Genomic DNA, 18,656 nt, shown 5'->3' with positions numbered 1-18,656 from the left:
GGAGACATCTTTGTTCTTCAGCACTTGAAAGACGTCTTTTGCAGTGGATTTGCCCAGTGTGATATGTCATCTGGTATCTTGACTGCTGCTTCCATTGATGTTGATTGTGGAACCAAGTAGTATAAAAATCTTTATTACACTTCAGTCTTTTCTCCATTTATTGTGATGCCGTATATAGGTCCAGTTGTGAGGATTTTTGTTTTCTTTATGTTGAGATGTACTCCATACTGCTTACTGTAGTGTTTAAACTTCATCAATAAGTGCTTCAAGTCATCCTTACCCTCAGCAAGTAAAGTTGTGTCATCTCTGTATAGCAGGTTGTTAATGAATCTTCCTCCAATCCTGATGCCATGTTCTTCTTCATACAGTCCAGCTTCTAAGATTATTTGTTCAGCATACAGATTGAGTAAGTATGGTGAAAGATCACTAACCCTGACACACTCCATTCCTGATTTTAAACAATGCATAATTCCCTTGTTCTCTTTGAATGACAGCCTCCTGATCTATGTACAGATTCCTGATGAGCACAATCAAGTGTTCTGGAGTTTCCATTCTTTTCAACATTATCCGTAATTGGTTATGATCCACACAATCAAATGGTTTTGCGTAGGCAATAAAACACAATAAACATCTTTCTGGTATTCTTTGCTTTGAGCTGAGATCTATCTGACATTAGCAGTGATATCCCTCATTCCATGTCCTCTTCTAAATCCAGCTTGCAGTTCTTGAAGTTGTTTGTCAGTATATTGCTGCAACTGTTTTTAAATTATCTTCAGTAAGATTTTACTTGTGTGTGATAGTAATGATATTGTTCGATAATTTCCACATTCTGTGGGATCACCTTTCTTTGGAATGGGTACAAATATGGATCTTTTCCAGTCAGTTGGCCAGGTAGCTATTTTCCAAATTTCTTGGCATAACCGAGTCAGTGCCTCCAGCAAGGCATCTGTTTGTTGAAACATCTCAGCGGGTATTCCATCAATTCCTAGAGCCTTATTCTTTGCCAGTTCTTTCACTGCAGCTTTGACTTTTTCCTTCAGTACCATTGATTCTTGATCATGTGCCACCTCCTGAAATGGATGAACCCCGACCAATTTTTTTTTTTTGGTACAGTGACTCTGTGTATTCCTTCCACCTTCTTTTGACGTTTCCTGCATCATTCAGTATTTTGCCCTCAGAGTCTTTCAATATTGCCACTCGAGGCTTGAATTTTTTCAATTCTTTCAGCTTCAGAAATGCCGAGTATGTTCTTCCCTATTGGTTTTCTAACTCCAGTTCTTTGCCCATTTCATCATAATAATTGACTTTGTCTTCTCATGCTGCTCTTTGAAATCTTCTGCTCAGCTCTTTTATCTTATTTCTTCCATTTTCTTTAGTTACTTTCCATTCAAAGGCAAGTTTCAGAGTCTCTTCTGACATCTATTTTGGTCTTTTCTTCCTTTTCTGTCTTTTTAATGACCTTTTGCTCTTTTCATGTTGTTCTTGATGTTATCCCACAGTTCCTCTGGTTTTCTGTCATTGGTGTTCAATGCATCAAATAATATCTTTGGATAGTCTCTAAGTTCTGGAGGGATATAATCAAGGTAGGTCATATTTTGTCTCTTTGGGCTCTTTCTTCCCATAGAATCTTTCAATATTTGCAAGCTTGAATTTTTCTTCAGTTCTTTCAGGTTGAGAAATGGTGACCATTTCCTTTGCTTTTGGTTTTCTAATTCCAGGTGTTTGCACATTTCATTATACTTTACTTTCTTAAGCTGCTCTTTGAAATCTTTTGGTCAGCCTTTTTATTAAAATGGATGTTGGAAGAGACTCTGAAACTTGCCTTGAATGGAGAATAGCTAAAGTGAATGGAACAAATGATGAAATAAAAGCTAAAATGGTTGTCATATCCAACTCTTTAGGGAGATAATTCATCTTTGTATTGTAGCAAGTAACATTTTTTCTGTAGGATTTTGATTTGATTCCCTACTATTGTGAAAATGTTAGACATGTTGGAAATCGTATTCATAACTGCTTTTATTTAGTAGGTGTAAACCGTATACAAGCATTATTCTTGTGTATAGGCTGCTAAAATCCATTCCTTTTATTGCTTGTAATCCTTCTTTGGCTAAAATTATATAGAGATGGCAGTAGTCTTAACTTTGCAATAATTCATCTAGACTAGTTCATTTAAATTTTTGTTTAGCTCTCCATCTCCCTCGATGTCATAAGTAGGAGGCTGGTCCTTGTGTCTCCTTTAACTTTGCCCTTTAACTAGAACAGAAAATCAGAATGCTTTTGAGACATATATAACATTTCTTTTCACTTGAAAATTAATTGTAATTAAAGTATTGGAATATGGCATAAAGAATACATACAATGCTTAAATTTCTGCCCTTCTTGGGGAGTGCTAAAAGGTCAAGTAGGCCACATCTCCTGACCTCCTCTAACCACATAAGAGGAAGACAGAATCACCATCAATAGCCCAAGGCCTATTCCTGCAAGGCCAGACATGCTGCCTCCCTCCAGCCCTTTCACCAACTATTCCTCCCAAAGTACCCACCACCTCTCTCCTGGGTTTGATAATTCACTGCAGTGGCCGGCCATCCAGAACTTACGGATTACGGGGTTTATTAGGAAAGCACCAGGCTACAATTCAAATTCAGGAAAAACACTCAGTCTCTCTCCCAGGCCGAAATCTCTCTCCTAACAGTCTCTCACGGTCTCTCTCCCAACAGTGAGTTGCCCCTCGGTGTCTCACTCAGCAATGCGTGTCTCTTGAGTCTCTATCCCAGCAGCGTGTGTCTCTTTCAGCAGCACGTCTTCCTCAACCAGCAGTCAGAGAGAGACCTTCTGCCTCTAGGAGGCCTCCTTTTGAGTCTGGCAGAGTGGCTAAACTAACCAGTCATAACATCAGAATTCTAAGTACCTGAGAGAGAGCAGGAACCACCCAGAACATTGCTTTGTGTTTTGCCCAACAGAAGTACCCCAGGTGGATAACTTTTACAATCAGGGGCTCCTCGGTTGCTCACAGCAAATTCCACCACTGAGTTTACAAATACTTAAGGCTAGGAAAGCCATACCAGGTAACTTACTACACTGCAGGCCACCGCTGACTTTTCTAAACATTATCCCATCCTTTTTATACTTCAAAAATTAACATCCCCTTCACCATCAGTTTAAGAATAACCACACCCATGAAAGTGTGTAAGCCAGCCACTTCATGCCTTTATCTTCCCCCATTTTAAATAGCCAATTTCTAATTTGCCCATCCCTAGCAAACCAGTACTCTGAGGAGACAAGCATGGTCCTTTCTCTCTGGAGAATCTTCTATTCGGCTTGGAAACTTCAGGCATCTGGATCCATAAACAATCAAAGTCCAATCCAGCGCAAGCCATCAGATTGCAGCAATTTAACACCAGCTCAGTGTCAGACATCTTCCTCTTCATTTGGTCGAGGTCTGGTCAGCTTAACCTTAGCCATCCCAGCTAGGTCATGGGTACCAGCCACCAAGTTTGGGAGTCACACTCTTCCCTTCACTTTAGACATCTTCAGTCCTCAGGGACTATTTCAGTGCCTTAGGCTCACAACTCCTTGCCCTTCAGACCATCCAGCCCTTCCTCTCATCCCGGCCTCCTCCGTGGCCTAGGTCAAAGAGTACCAAACTCAACCCGTTTCTTCTTTGCTACACTTCCCCCATTTTCACTCAAGTGGGCCCAGGTGGTCACAAGCGAGCAACATACAAGCCTACTGCTCACGGGCTTCCTTTAACTTTCAGTCCTGGAAGGGGTTTTTCTCATGGACCATGACTTTCCTACCTTGATGCAACCAAAGCCTAAATGCTTGCTCAAAATTCAAAAAAACCAAACAGTCTTTTTTTTTCTTCAGGTCCTTTCTTCAAATGCAAATCTTCTGTTCCCTCAGTAGTAGTGGGTGGGGCTCAGGTTTTCTACCTAAGCTCCTAGTAGTCTCTACACACAGGGCTTAAAACAAAAGCCTGTGTTTCTTCTGGGCAAATTCGATTTCCCCTTTTAATGTATCCAATCAAGTATCAGCTGAAGGCAAACTTACTTACACACTCTAATTATCTATATACCCCATAATCATTTCTAATGTACAGGCAGGTAAGAGAACATGCAGTAGTACCCTTAGTACATTCAGATAAACACATAATCCAAAACACATAATCCTTTTAAAGACATTCCAGGTTTATCTTTTCACCATGATTACCATCAGTCTGTGTATATGGCCTTGGGCCTTTGGTTGGGTGTAACCAAAAAGCCCTAGCCCCTGGATCAGTTACCTCCTTTTAGGTAACACCAACCAAAGTAACCACCTAATAATCCAAAGTTTCACTTCCCAGGCCCCTTCCTTCTTTCTTTTACAAAGTCCCATGCTTGTATTAGTCTGGGGCCACTTCAACAAATCCCAGAACTTCTGACACCAACTGCTAAAAGGGCAAGGAGGCCACATCTCCTGACCTCTTCTAACCCCACAAGAGAAAGACAGAATCACCATCAATCGCCCAAGGCCTATTCCTGCAAGGCCAGACATGCTGCCTCCCTCCAGCCCTTTCACCAACCGTTCCTCCCAAAGTACCCACCACCTCTTTCCTGGGTTCGATAATTCACTGCAGTGGCCACACACAACTCACAGATTAGGGGTTTATTAGGGAAGCACCAGGCTACAATTCAAGTTCAGGAAAAATTCTCAGTCTCTCTTCTAGCCCATAGTCTCTTAACAGTCTCTCACAGTCTCCCAACAGTGAGTGCCCCTCGGTGTCTCACTCAGCAATGTATGTCTCTTTCAGGAGCGTGTGTCTCTTTCAGCAGCACATCTTCCTTAATCAGCAGTCAGAGACCTCTTCTGCCTCTAGGAGGCCTCCTTTTGAGCCTGGTAGAGTGGCCAAACTAACCAATCATAGCATCAGAATTCTAAGCACCTGAGAGAGAGAGCAGGAACCTCCCAGAACATTGCTTTGTGTTGCGCCCAACAGAAATACCTCAAGTGGATAACTTTTATAATTGGGGGCTCCTCGGTTGCTCACAGCAAATCCCACCACTGAGTTTACAAAGACTTATGGCTAGAAAAGCCATACCAGGTAACTTACTACACCACAGGGAGTGAGGGGAATCAATTACTTCTGTGTTACTTCAGATTGAGGTAATATTTTCCTTTTCTTTTTTTCATTATAAGTCTGTCTCTTGACTCTGAAATGTAGTCTAATGCTATAGGAACTTCTGTTTGCAAAAAATGTATTTATCAGGTTGCCAAAAGTTCTATAGTATTGGAATATAGCTTAAGCTAGTCAGATATTTGTATTGCAAAGTAGATGATTTATATTAGATGCTCAATACGTTTTATTTGACAGAAAACCTGATCGTGAGAGAGCTGAGGATTTTGATCACACAAGTCGAGAATCTAACTATTTTGGCCTCTCCCCGGAGGAGCGCAGAGAGAAGCAAGCTATAGAAGAATCACGTTTACTCTATGAGATTCAGAACAGAGATGAACAGGCTTTCCCAGCCCTTTCTGTATGTATGAAAAGAGATTTTAGAAGTGACTGTTACTTTCTTTTAATACATTTTTTATTTTAAATCATAATTTCTAATGGTAGCCTGATACTTTTTTAACTGAAAGATACCTCAAAATTATGTAATTTTATTTCTTTTTCACATTTTGCATGAGAAAGATGAGGCCTAGAAATATAGTGCTAGTTGGAAGCAAAGTTGAGACAAGTAAATTAGTTTACTCATGTCTAGTCTAGTAGTTGCTTTTGAGCCAACATGTTTATTTTGCTAGCAAAAATGTACAGTAGAGATTCACAACTCAGAATCCTTTAGATATAAAAATGAGGAAACCTTGTTTTTTTTCATTAACCAGTAGGACCTAATGTATGCAATGAGATCTGCCTTTCAGAATGGTTAGTAATGTTAGTGCTAGAGTATAAGATTGGAAGTACACCTAATGCTGCTGTAATTTTGCCCTTGCTCAGTGTCAGACACTAGGTGTGATTAATATTTCTTTGATGAAAGGAATATTCTTTGTCTTCCAGTTTCTTAAATCATTTGAGGAAGGGAAAACAGTTCTCAGGTAGAGTGAAGTAAATACCCTGTGAGGGTTCATTGACAGCACAGGGGAGGGGCACCTATTTGTCTAGTGGGTCTGGGAACCCTATGCACATGGTCTTTTTAAGTATTGGTGAGTAGTACCCCAAATGGTGGCTCACAGTTTCTCTGAACAGTGTATTAAACAAAATGGAATGATATAGGAGGACCCAATATGTATAAAGTTTAAAGCCCTGCAAAAACGACAAGGAGGCCACATGTTCTGACCTCCTCTAATCCCACAAGAGGAAGACAGGATTACCAGCAGTAACCCAAGGCCTATTACTGCAAGGCCAGACATGCTGCCTCCCTCCAGCCCTTTCTCCAACCGTTCTCCCAAAGCACCACCACCTCTTTCCTGGGTTTGATAATTTGCTGCAGTGGCCACACAGAACTCACAGATTATGAGGTTTATTAGGGAAGCACCAGGCTACAATTCGAGTTCAGGAAAAACGCTGTCTCTCTCCCAGCCCACCGTCTCTCAGCCAAGTCTCTCACAGTCTCTCCCCCAGCAGTGCGTGTCCCTCGGTGTCTCACTCAGCAATGCACGCCTCTTGCATCTCTTTCCCAGCAGTGCGTGTCTCTTTCAGCAGCACATCTTCCTCCACCAGCAGTCAGAGAGAGTTCTGCCTCTAGGAGGCCTCCTTTTGAGCCCAGCAGGGTGGTCAAAACTAGCCAATCACAGCATCAGAACTCTAAGCACCTGAGAGGGAGTGGGAACCTCCCAGAACATTGTATTGTGCCACGCCCAACAGAAATACTCCACGTGGATAACATTTACAATCAGGAGCTCCTCAGTTGCTCATTCTACCAATGAGTTGACGAAGACTTATGGGTAGAAAAGCCACACTAAGTAATTTACTACACCGCAAGCCCCACACTTTCAGTTGTCTTTACACTGTAGAATCCCTCAGAGGTTGGAGGAACTAACTCAGTTGAAGACAGCTGTTCTGGAGTAGTAATTCAGCCTAGGACATGGGTTGGGGTTTAGGAATTATTGTGAGAAGTACTCATGTGTATGTGAATTAGGCATTGTGTGCCGAGTGCATTTACCTTCCATATATGGGTGCTGTTTTCCCATAACATACTAGAACAAAAACGCAATGCACTGCTGTCAAGTTGGATCCAACTCATAGCGACCCCTCCTTGGGTTTCCGAGGCAGTATCACTACGGATGTAGATTGCCCAACTTTCCTTCTGAGGAGTGGCTGGTGGGTTTGAACTTCCATCCTTCTGGTTAACAGTCAAATGCCTTAGACACTGCACCACCAGAGCTCCTAAAACATACTAGTTATGTATATTTATAAAAACCTGTAACTCATTTAAACTGTACTCGTAATTTTGTAGTTTTTTTCAGTTTGTGAATGTAAAACTACAACTACTGTGATGTCAGGGCATACTGTAAAATTTTATTGTTAAAATGGGGTCTTTGACGCATAGTTATTAGATTAGGAAGTTTGATCTTATCTTAGATTTGATTATGACTCAGATTTGTCTTTTAGAACTCTCCTACCAAAGAGGGCTGAAATTGAAATACTTCTTTGTAGAGTACTAGAAAGGAAAGGATTAACAAACCTGACTTACTCTAGCCTCTCTGTCTTCACAAATCATGCAGAGCTTAAATGATTTGTTGACAGTCAGTAGCCTTTTAGTGATGATTCCCAGTGTACTGTATCTGCTAATTGGGACTTAAGCTTTTTGCCCTTACTACAGCCTATATATATAATTCTGTAATGGCTCCTTTGGAAGATTGGTATAAGGATCTTATACTTTGTATAAAACATGTAATTGGAAGTTGCAGAGATAAAGTTTGGTCAGGGTGGCATTCTGAAATATGATGTCCTTTGTTGTTATGTTGTTGTTGTTATGTGCCGTCGAGTCGGCCCCGACTCATAGCGACCCCTCCTTGGGTTTCCGAGGCAGTATCACTACAGAAGTAGGATTGCCCAACCTTCCTTCCGAGGAGTGGCTGGTGGGTTTGAACCGCCAGCCGTCTGGTTAGCAGGCAAGTGTCTTAGCCACTATGCTATGATGTCCTTTAGAAGTCTGTAACTACTAATTTAGACAAAATTGTGTATTTACTCTGACCAGTAATAAGAATATAATTAGAAGAATATAATAAGAAGAGTATAAAATTAAATACGTATCCTTGGTCCTGCATTTTGTAGGATCAGAAGTATAAGAGCAGCAGGGCTATGAATTTTAAGATTTTTAGGCAGAAGTATGAAGAGTAATTATGTAGTACTCATATATTTGTGGGTAAATCTTTAACACAAAGTGTTGGGTTTTGTTGATTTTAAAGAGCTCTTCAGTCAGTCAGTCTTCTTCTCAGAGTAGCAACCCATGTGTCCACAGAAAGTCATCACATGTGAGTGATAGAAAAGGAAGCAGACGGAGAATGGATACTGAAGAACGAAAAGATAAAGGTAGGTTATTTCATTATTTGAAGGTACATGATAGAGATCTGTGTTTGGTTTAAAGCCATACATTGAAGAAAAAACTCTTTCTTTTTAAATCATTAAGCAGTTTATTTAATGATATATACCTGACTACTATAAATAAAGGTTGACTCAAACAAAAGCATGTTAAATGTTTATTTTGAAAACTGTATTTTATACTGACTAACCTTGGTTCAAATAGTACTTTTAGCTTTCTCTGTCATCATTTTATTCTTCTGTATTCAAACCTGACTGGTGGCTGATACTGACCTTTTTATCTTGATATGTTACAGACTCTACCCATGGACATAATCAGTTGGATAAGAAACCTGAGTCAGCCACACTGGAGGTAAAAGTTTTAAACACTAATTGCATCTCCCTCCCGCCCCGTTTAACCCTGTGATAGTATAGCAGGAAGAAATGGAAGGAGAAGATGGAGATGCTTTCAACTTTTATAAGTATGTTTTAGGGAGGTAGGTAAGCAGAGAAAAGAATTGGGAAGACATGCTGGAGGTTAAAGGGAAGTCACTCACAAATTACAACTATTTCTTCAAGGTACATTATTGATGCCCTAACTGAATTGTTGTAAAGTAGCTTTTGCTCTTCATTAGTCTATTGTAGATTGAGATTTTTAAGGAGTCTTGGTAGCACAGTGGTTAAGCACTCACTTCTAACTGGTAGGTCCGTGGTTCAAACTCAGCCAGTAGCTCCATGGGACAAAAGACGTGATGATCTATTCCCATCAAGATTATAGTCTGTGAAACCCTAGTTCTGCTTTGTCCTATTAGGTTGCTATGAATAGGAATTGATTCAGTGGCAGACAACAACATACTGTTTTGAAACGATGCCTTCAGTGAAAACTACCTTAGTGTCATATGACAAAAATGTACAGACAAATTATATACCTTTTGAAGATTGAAGAAAATTGAAAGACATGCTCAGTTGTGAGATGATTTATTCTGGTGTAAAACCAAAAAACCAAAGTCACTGCCATTATTGATTCACATCCGATTCATTGTGAAACCCTCCTTGGGTTTCTGAGGCGGTATCATTATGGAAGTAGATTACCCAACCTTCCTTCCGAGGAGTGGGTGGTGGGTTTGAACCACCAGCCTTCTGGTAAGCAGTCAGATGCCTTAAGGCACTATGTCACCAGAGTTCCTAGTCTGGTGCAGATAGGGTGGGTTTTAAAGGCAACCACAGTTATCCTAGAATGTGAGTCTTTGAGATACAAAATTACGCCTTTTTTTTTTGTTGTTGTTCCTGAAGAATATTGACAGTGATAAATGTGCAAGAATTTCATCACCATCAAAGTCCAAGAAATTAGAATACCCATCTCCTGCAGAACAAGTAAGTGTGCTATTGCACTTGACATTGAATGCACTGTTCTTTGGGTTTCTTAGTTCTGGCTGTGATCATTTAAAAACAAAATACCTGTATGGGAGATAGGAGAATTTATGCTAATACCACAATTGGAGTACAGTTCTTATTTTTCTATAATGGATTATTCAAGAATGTTCTGTTTTAATGTTATTTTATAATCAGTATTTTCTGGGCATAGAAGTCATTCTTCTGAACTGACTTTGAATATGTTTATATTTGATATCTTTATGTTTGGTATCTTGTGTTATCTTTGTGTTGGGTTGGTTTGAAAATTAGATTTTTAAAGGGAAACTGTAAATTTCTACTTTATTTCAAAACCTTTTTTAGAGTTGTCTGAATCTGTAACAATTATTTCATAGAAAGGAGAGAATGTAATTAAATTTTCACATTCCAGTCACCAGTGTATCGGGTTGCACGTTTGGTCAATTTTAGACTACAGAAGTTGGTAAAACTCTTCAATTTCTTTGTCTTTGGCTTAGTGGTGATTGGAATGCAAAAGTTGGAAAAGAAAAAGCATTGGTAGTTGGAAAACATGGCTTTGGTGATAGAAATAATGCCAGAGTTGGTATGATAGAATTCTGCACGACCAGCAACTTATTTGTTGCAGAAATCTTATTTCAACAGTATAAGGGGCAACTGTACATGTGGACTTTGCCAGATGGAATACACAGGAATCAAGTCGACTACATCTGTGGAAAAAGACATTGGGAAAGGTCAATATCATCAGTTAGAACAAGGCCAGGGGCTAACTGTGGAACAGAACATCAGTTGATCCTATGCAAGTTTAAGTTGAAACTGAAGAAAACTGAAACAAGTCCTTAAGAGCCAAAATACAATCTTGAGTATATCCCACCTGAATTTAGAGATCATCTGAAAAATAGATTTGACACATTGAACATCAGTGACCAAAGACCACCAGACCAGTTGTGGGATGACATTAAGAACATCATACATAAAGAGAACAAAAGGTCGTTAAAAAGACAGGAAAGAAAGAAAAAACCAAAATGGGTGTGAGAAGAGACTCTGAAACTTGCTCTCAAACATATTTTTCAAATGGAAGAAATGATGAGGTAAACGGATTAAACAGATATCAAATGGTGGCTTTTGAAACAGAGTATTGTAATGAAATCTACAAAGATCTAGAGATAAAAAACCAAAAAGGAAGTCCATGCTCAGCATTTCTCCAGCTGAAAGAACTAAAGAAAAACTTCTGGTCTCAAGTTGCAATATTGAAGGATTCTTTGGACAAAATATTGAATGATGCAGGAAGTGTCAAAAGAAGATAGAAGGAGAATACACAGTACCTGTACCAAAAAGAATTGGTCAGTGTTCAGCCATTTTGGGAGGTTGCATATGATCAAGAACTGATGGTAGTATTGAAGGAAGAAGTTCAATCTGCACTGAAGGCATTGGTGAAAATCAAGGCTCTAGAAATGGATGGACATGAGATATTTCAACAAATGGTTGCAATACTGGAAGCACTCACTAGTTTACGCCAAGAAATTTGGAAGATGGATACCTGGCCAGCCAACTAGAAGAGATCCATATGTGTGTACCATGCAAAGAAAAGTGATTCAGTGCAATGTGGAAATTATTGAACAATGTCTATATAACAAGCAAGTAACATTTTGCTGAAGATAACTCAAAAATGATTGCAGCAGTACATCAACAGGGAACTTCCAGAAATTAAAGTGGATTCATAAGATTACGTGAAACGAGGATGTCATTGCTGATGTCAGATGGATCTTGGCTGAAAGCTAAGAATACCAGAAAGATGTTTATCTCTGTTTTATTGACTATGAAAAAGCATTTGAGTGTGTGGATCATAACAGATTATGGATAATATCATAAAGAATGGGAATTCCAGAACATTTAAATTTGCTCATGAGGAACCTGTACTTAGGCCGAGAGGCAGTTCAAACAGTTATTTTAACAGAACAAGGAGACACTGCATGGTTTAAAATCAGGAAAGGTATGTGTCAGGGTTGTATCCTTTCAGCATACTTATTCAATCTGTATGCTGTGCAAATAATCCAAGAAGCTGGACTTGTATGAAGAAGAACACAGCAGCAGGATTGAAGGAAGACTCTTTAACAATCTGTTACATACAGATGACACAGCCTTGTATGCTGAAAGTGAAGAAGACTTGAAGCACTTACTGATGAAGATAAAACAAAAGTCCTCACAAATGGATTAATAAGTAACATCATAGTACACTGAGAGAAGATTGAAGATGTTGAGGATTTGATTTTACTTGGATCCACAGTCAACACCTGTACAAGCAACAGTCCAGAAATCAAACAACTTATTGCACTGGGCAAATTGCTGCAAAAGTCTCCTTTAAAATGTTAAAGAGCAAAGGTGTTACTTTGAATACTGAGGTATACCTGACCCATGCCATGGTATTTTCAGTTGTCTCATATGCATGTGAGAGCTGGACAATGAATAAGGAAAACCAAAGAAGAGTTAATGCTTTCAGGCTTTAGTGTTGGTGAAGAATATTGGCTATATCATGGTCAGCCAGAACAACAACAAATCTGTCTTAGAAGTAAGAGAGTGCTCCTTAGAAGCAAGAGTGGCTGGACTTGTCTGTTGTACTTTGGTCATGATGTCAGAGGGGACTAGTCCTAGAGAAGAATTATCATGCTTGGGAAAGTCAGTGGTCTGTGAAAAATGGGAAGACTCTCATTGAGATGATTGACGGTGGCTGAAACTATGGGCTCAAGCATGGTTCAGTGCTCAAGCATAGCAATGATTGTGAGGATGGCGCAGGACCAGACTGTTTCATTCTGTTGTACCTAGAAGAGTCAGAACCGACTGGATGGCACCTAACAACAAACAGGGAATGTAATGATTAAAGAGATTTGAAAAATATACATTTGAAAAACAAAACCACCTATTTTTTTTTTCCTTCTTAAGACTAGAAGGACAATGTATATAGAAATGACAATTGTGTAAAAGTCAGGCAACTAAAGTTACATTCAACAGGTGAAAATTAATGTTTAAGAAAACTGAATTTTTGTCTTTTTTCCCCTCCTTGTAGAAACCAGCAGAACACGTGTCTTTGTCAAATCCAGCTCCCATTCTAGTTTCTCCAGAGGTACATCTAACTCCTGCAGTGCCTTCTTTACCAGCCACTGTGCCAGCCTGGCCAAGTGAACCTGCAACTTTTGGACCAGCAGGTTAGAGAAGAATTAAAAAAAAAAAAAAAAAGAAATCAGCCAACAAATGAAAGCCTTTCAAGTTAGACATTTAAAATTTTTGTATGAGTATTTGATAAACCTCAAAGTAGGTTTGTGGAGCCTCACGACACTATCTGTGATCCTCTGCTTTGCATCCTGTGGGAGTGCCAAGTTCATTTGCGTGGCATTCATTTGAGATGTTCCACCAGATCTCAGGATTGTGATGTCTGAGCTGATGATCTCCTGATTGTTATGGTTCAGCATTAACTGGGACCACAGTTTGACACTTCTCCCATGGGTCAGTTCCTTATGCCCCCAGTTGAACCCTTTGGCAGGGCCCCATGGTTTACACATGTTTATCAGGGCTATTATTAGAAGATATTGATGCAAAGTTTATTTCTTGGATTGGTTTCATACTGTGTGGCTAGGAGGGTCTTTGATTGATACAAAAAGTACTTTTTAGATTGCTTAAGTATGTACATTTTTAACAGCTATGTCGATTTATACATAGTTCTTTATTTTTAGCTTGTTGGAAACATACCTATAGAGAATTATTACCTTTTTATAATATTGTATTCTCTTTTATAGGTGTTCCTGCTCCAATTCCTGTTTTGTCAGTGACACAGACTCTGACCACTGGACCTGATTCTGCTGTGTCACAAGCTCAGTTAACACCCTCTCCAGTTCCGGTTTCAATACAGGCAGTTAACCAGCCTTTGATGCCTTTGCCTCAGACATTGAGCCTTTACCAGGACCCACTCTATCCTGGTTTTCCTTGTAATGAAAAGGGAGATCGAGCCATTGCACCACCCTATTCACTGTGTCACACTGGGGAGGACCTTCCTAAAGGTGAGATCCTTCTTCATGTTTGAATTTAATTTTTCATGTGGAATCCGTTTTAGTGAGAAATGGAGAGATTTAATTAGAAGTCAGGTCTGAGTGCTGAGTAAGCCAAAAGGACTTACTTGGGAAGTATAGCACAGGTTTGATTGTTAGTCATTTACTCTCTCCTATTTCAGTTGGTTCCTTGTTAGAAAAGATTTTTTTGTATGTTTAATAACCCACTCCCCTCATGTCATTTTTTCCCCAAAATGGACTGAAACCATTTTGAATTAAGATCTTACATAATTTTACTAACCAGATCCCTAAACATTACTGTGTTTTTTCATTGGTCTGGATTTTAGAGCTGTTTCCATTACTTCTTCCATGAAACATTACGGACTATGATCCGTAGTAACTTTTAATATAATACTATACTCAGTAGTAGTTACTTAATATAATTTTTATTTAAAAAAAATGGAATTTACTCCTATTTCAGTTTAGTTTATAAAATTTTTTTATCTGTAGAAAAACTGAAAGAGTAATGGAGTGACTACTTAGGTGCTTCTCATTTGCATTTGTGTGGGTAATTTTGTCTTAATAGTCTGTGGTCTGATGTTTGGCAAGTTAGTCTACAGGTACCTGTCTAATATGAAATGGATCTAATTTCATCATGTTAACTACAAGTTAGCTTTATGTTGATTTTTCCATTTCCCCCTAGTTTTATTTCATTGTTTTTAAAACTGCACAGAAAAGTTGGAAAAGAAATACAGTAAAAAATGTGAGTTTCCTTCACCTAGATTTATTTTTAATCAGATGAAATTCTCAATTTGAACTTTTTTGAGGATTGAGATATTAACATAGGCAAAGCACATTGAGTCTGGAATTAGTATGTAGTAACAGAGACTATCACCAGTTGTCTGTCAGTTGGTTGTCCTGTGCTGGCTTGCATGTTGCTGTGATGCTGGAAACGATGTCTCTGATATTTCAACTACCACTAGGGTCACCCATGGTGGACAGGTTTCAGCAGAGCTTCAAACCTAGGAAAAAAGCCCTGGTTATGCTTCTGGAAATTAGCCAATGAAAACTCTATGGGTCACTACAGAATATTGTTCAGTATAGTGCTGGAAGATGAGCCCCCCAATTGGAAACCCACTGCCATTGTGTCAGGTCTGACTTATAGTGACCCCTCCTTGGGTTTCTGAGGCGCTATCACTACAGAAGTAGATTGCCCACCTTTCCTTCCAGGGAGTGGTCAGATGCCTTAAGCACTATGCCACCAATGGACCCATGCCTGTTGGCAGCCATGAAGATGGCACAGGACCAGGCAACATTTAGTTCTGTTGTGCATGGGGTCACCATGAGTCAGAGCTGACTTGATGGCAACTAACAGCAGTAACAACAGAGCCTAGTTCTTGGTTATAAAATCAAAAAACCAAACCCACTGCCATCGAGTTGATTCCGACTCATAGCGACCCACACTGGGTTTCTGAGGCAGTGCATGTTTATGAAAGTAGATTGCCCAGTCTTGCTTCTGCGGAGTGGCTGGTGAGTTTGAACCACCAATCTGCTGGTTAGCAGTCAGATGCCTTAGGCTCTGTGCTACCAGAGCTCCAGTTCTTGGTTATGTTGCAGTTTGAATCTGAATGTTCTATATTATATGATAGAGAAAACAATTCCAATAGGTGAAATTGTCTCTAGCACTATAAGACACTGCACATTTTTGTATTATTTGAGGGTATGAGAAAAAGAGCTTTGTGTGTATAATTTTAGTGAATGATTATTATTATTTTCAGATAAGAGCATTCTTCGATTCTTCTTCAATCTTGGTGTGAAGGTATGTATTTATAGTTTGTTTCAAGATTATTTTTTATTAAGTTATTACTATTTTAAATTATAGGTAGTCTCTGACATATATGAGACTGTTCTGATGACTCCATTGTAAGTCAGTTCTGACATAATGTTGAATACTTTTTTTCTTAGTTTTCATTATTACCACCTTTTATCAGTATCATAGGCACTTCCTGCTTCAATTATATGCACATTATGTAAGCCACCAAAAAGGGAAAAAAGGATGGTCACAAGTGTGGTTTGTCAAATATGTCAATATGTTACGACTCAAATATGTTGTAAGTTGGGGACTACTTGTATTACTATTTAAGTAAGTGTTAACTGCCCTGACAGTCAGTAACTAAAGGTTTACTGAATCATACCATTTTAAGAACCATCATTTTCAGTAGTGTATAGTGGTGGCTGAAGCTCTACTTTTTGCTTGCTTATCTTCTTAATCACCAGTGATTTAACCCTGTGAGCATATTCTGGAAATGACCAAGTTATGGGCAGCCTAGTGGAAATGCCCTCATTGAGGAATTAGATGGAAGATCTAAGTTTGAGATTCTGCTTCATCACTTTTTAACTCTTTAGCTGTGGACAAGCCATTTAGTAGATCTGAGCCTACCTTATTTTATTTATGGAATGAGGATAATATGCTTCCATTTACTTCAGTTGTTGAAAGGATAAAAAAAAAAATAACATGTGATAGTATTCTTACATTAGGTGGTGTGGCTGTTCAGTAGCAGGACAGCAATATCTTTTAGGATGTGGCCAACCCAAGAAAAGCTTGCCATGGAATGAGAAGGTGGAGAACACTGGGCCCTTATCAGTGTCTTTTTGTCTCCTGTCCTGGATCAGTTTCTGTGGTTTTCACACTGTTAAAATATGAAGTGAAATGCCCTACTCTAGTCTACTAACTGGTTTTATAAAAAGAGACGTGACTAATTTCACCATCTACCATATTCACTGGGTAGTTTCATATTTAGCTAATCTTGGCTTTAGCTAATTGGTTAATTAGCCAACTAACTGGTAATGTATCCTTTGTGTTTAGCTGTTTCTTGGCAGGAGGAGGATTTGGTATATTTCAGCATTACTCTTCTTTGTCTAGAAGTGTAACTGATTCTTGTTAGCAGAGTGAGTGCTCAGGCAGTTCCTGGAATTAAGTCTTAATGTTGGAGATGTTGAAGAGCATATATTTCTATACCAGCATTTTATTGGTAGAACAGGTCCAGACAAGTTCACTGGCTGGCATGGGATCACACAGTGAATTAGTGGTAGAAGCTGAAAGTAAATGCAGGTCTGTCTAAACAGCCAGTGAGGAACACCTTCAAAGATAGAAGCTGATGGTGGTTTCTGAGATCTGTACCACCTGAAATTATTTTCCACAGGATGAAAATAATGATCAAAAAATCTGTGGATGGACTCATTGAATTATCTCATACCAATTTCTGTACCAGAAATTTGGGTTAGTTTCAGGACAAAACAGAGAAGCAAGGAACAGGGTCTTAAAGCAGTGACTTAATTTTGTACAGCTGTTTCACCGAGTTCCTTTTCATGATCTAACTTTTGGACTGCAAATTATGTGAGTTATGGTCTTTAATGACATAAGAAACTCGAGTCCAGTAGTTTATATAGAAACTCTTGCCGAGTGTCTTTTTTTTCCCCTCTTTGCTTATCATGTTGTTATCTCTCTCTTTTAGGCATATAGCTGTCCTATGTGGGCTCCACATTCTTACCTATACCCTTTGCACCAGGCCTACCTGGCAGCCTGCAGGGTGTACCCAAAGGTCCCTGTCCCTGTGTATCCTCATAGTCCATGGTTCCAAGAAGCTCCTTCTACTCAGAATGAAAGTGATTGTACCTGTGCAGATGCACACTTTCCTATGCAGACTGAGGCCAGTGTTAATGGTCAGATGCCACCAGCAGAGATCGGACCACCAACATTTTCTTCACCTCTGGTTATACCTTCGTCTCAGGTGTCTGAAAGTCATGGACAATTGTCTTACCAGCCTGATCTTGAATCTGAGAATCCCGGGCAGCTTCTTCATGCTGAATATGAAGAGTCACTGAGTGGCAAGAATATATTTCCACAACCATCCTTTGGACCTAATCCATTCTTAGGCCCCGTTCCCATTGCACCTCCTTTCTTTCCTCATGTTTGGTATGGATACCCATTTCAGGGATTCATAGAAAATCCAGTAATGCGGCAGAATATTGTACTGCCGTCTGATGAGAAAGGAGAATTGGATCTGGCCTTGGAAAATCTGGATCTGTCTAAAGAATGTGGTTCAGTTTCAGCAGTGGATGAGTTTCAGGAGGCTGGGGGTGAAGATGCACTCCCTCTTTTGGAAGCAGGTATGACCGGTGGACGTGAAGGTGGGGCAGAGCAGTCATCCCAGACACCTAAGGCAGATTTGGCCTTGGCTTCCACCCCTCCTGTAGCAGAGGGAAAGGCTCATGTTCCTACTCAGATTCTAAACAGAGAGAGAGGAACTGTTGTTGAACTTGAGCCTAAAAGGACCATTCCAAGTCTAAAAGAAAAACCAGAAAAAGTGAAAGATCCTAAGACTGCTCCTGATGTGGTTAGCCCTGGGGCCAACTTGGTGGATAGCAGAGTCCAAAGACCAAAAGAAGAGAGTTCAGAAGACGAAAATGAAGTGTCTAATATTCTAAGAAGCGGCAGATCCAAGCAGTTCTATAATCAGACTTTTGGAGGCAGAAAGTACAAAAGTGATTGGGGCTACTCTGGTAGGGGAGGTTATCAACATGCCAGAGGTGAGGAGTCCTGGAAAGGGCAGCCAAGCAGAAGCCGGGATGAAGGTTATCAGTACCATCGCAATGTCAGAGGACGACCATACAGGGGAGACAGGAGGAGGTCAGGGATGGGAGATGGCCATCGGGGACAACACACTTGA

At 39.7% G+C, this 18,656-nt stretch overlaps 1 protein-coding gene across 1 annotated transcript in view; it reads left to right on the top strand.

Moving 5' to 3' along the window:
* Positions 1-18,656, top strand: part of OTUD4 (OTU deubiquitinase 4) — a 52,667-nt gene extending 34,011 nt beyond the window's left edge. Inside the window, exons 14-21 of the mRNA XM_042781435.1 lie at positions 5,351-5,513; positions 8,389-8,512; positions 8,818-8,873; positions 9,794-9,874; positions 12,951-13,089; positions 13,678-13,938; positions 15,705-15,745; positions 17,442-18,656. Coding sequence (XP_042637369.1) covers positions 5,351-5,513; positions 8,389-8,512; positions 8,818-8,873; positions 9,794-9,874; positions 12,951-13,089; positions 13,678-13,938; positions 15,705-15,745; positions 17,442-18,656 — 2,080 coding nt within the window. The remainder of the gene's footprint in view (positions 1-5,350; positions 5,514-8,388; positions 8,513-8,817; positions 8,874-9,793; positions 9,875-12,950; positions 13,090-13,677; positions 13,939-15,704; positions 15,746-17,441) is intronic.

This window comes from Orycteropus afer, unplaced genomic scaffold (genome assembly GCF_000298275.1).
Source record: "Orycteropus afer afer isolate SDZICR_OR568_19922 unplaced genomic scaffold, OryAfe1.0 scaffold00120, whole genome shotgun sequence".
NCBI classification, from domain to species: Eukaryota; Metazoa; Chordata; class Mammalia; order Tubulidentata; family Orycteropodidae; genus Orycteropus; species Orycteropus afer.
Note: the sequence above shows the minus strand (reverse complement) of the source record. Positions and strands in the feature narration are given on the sequence as shown.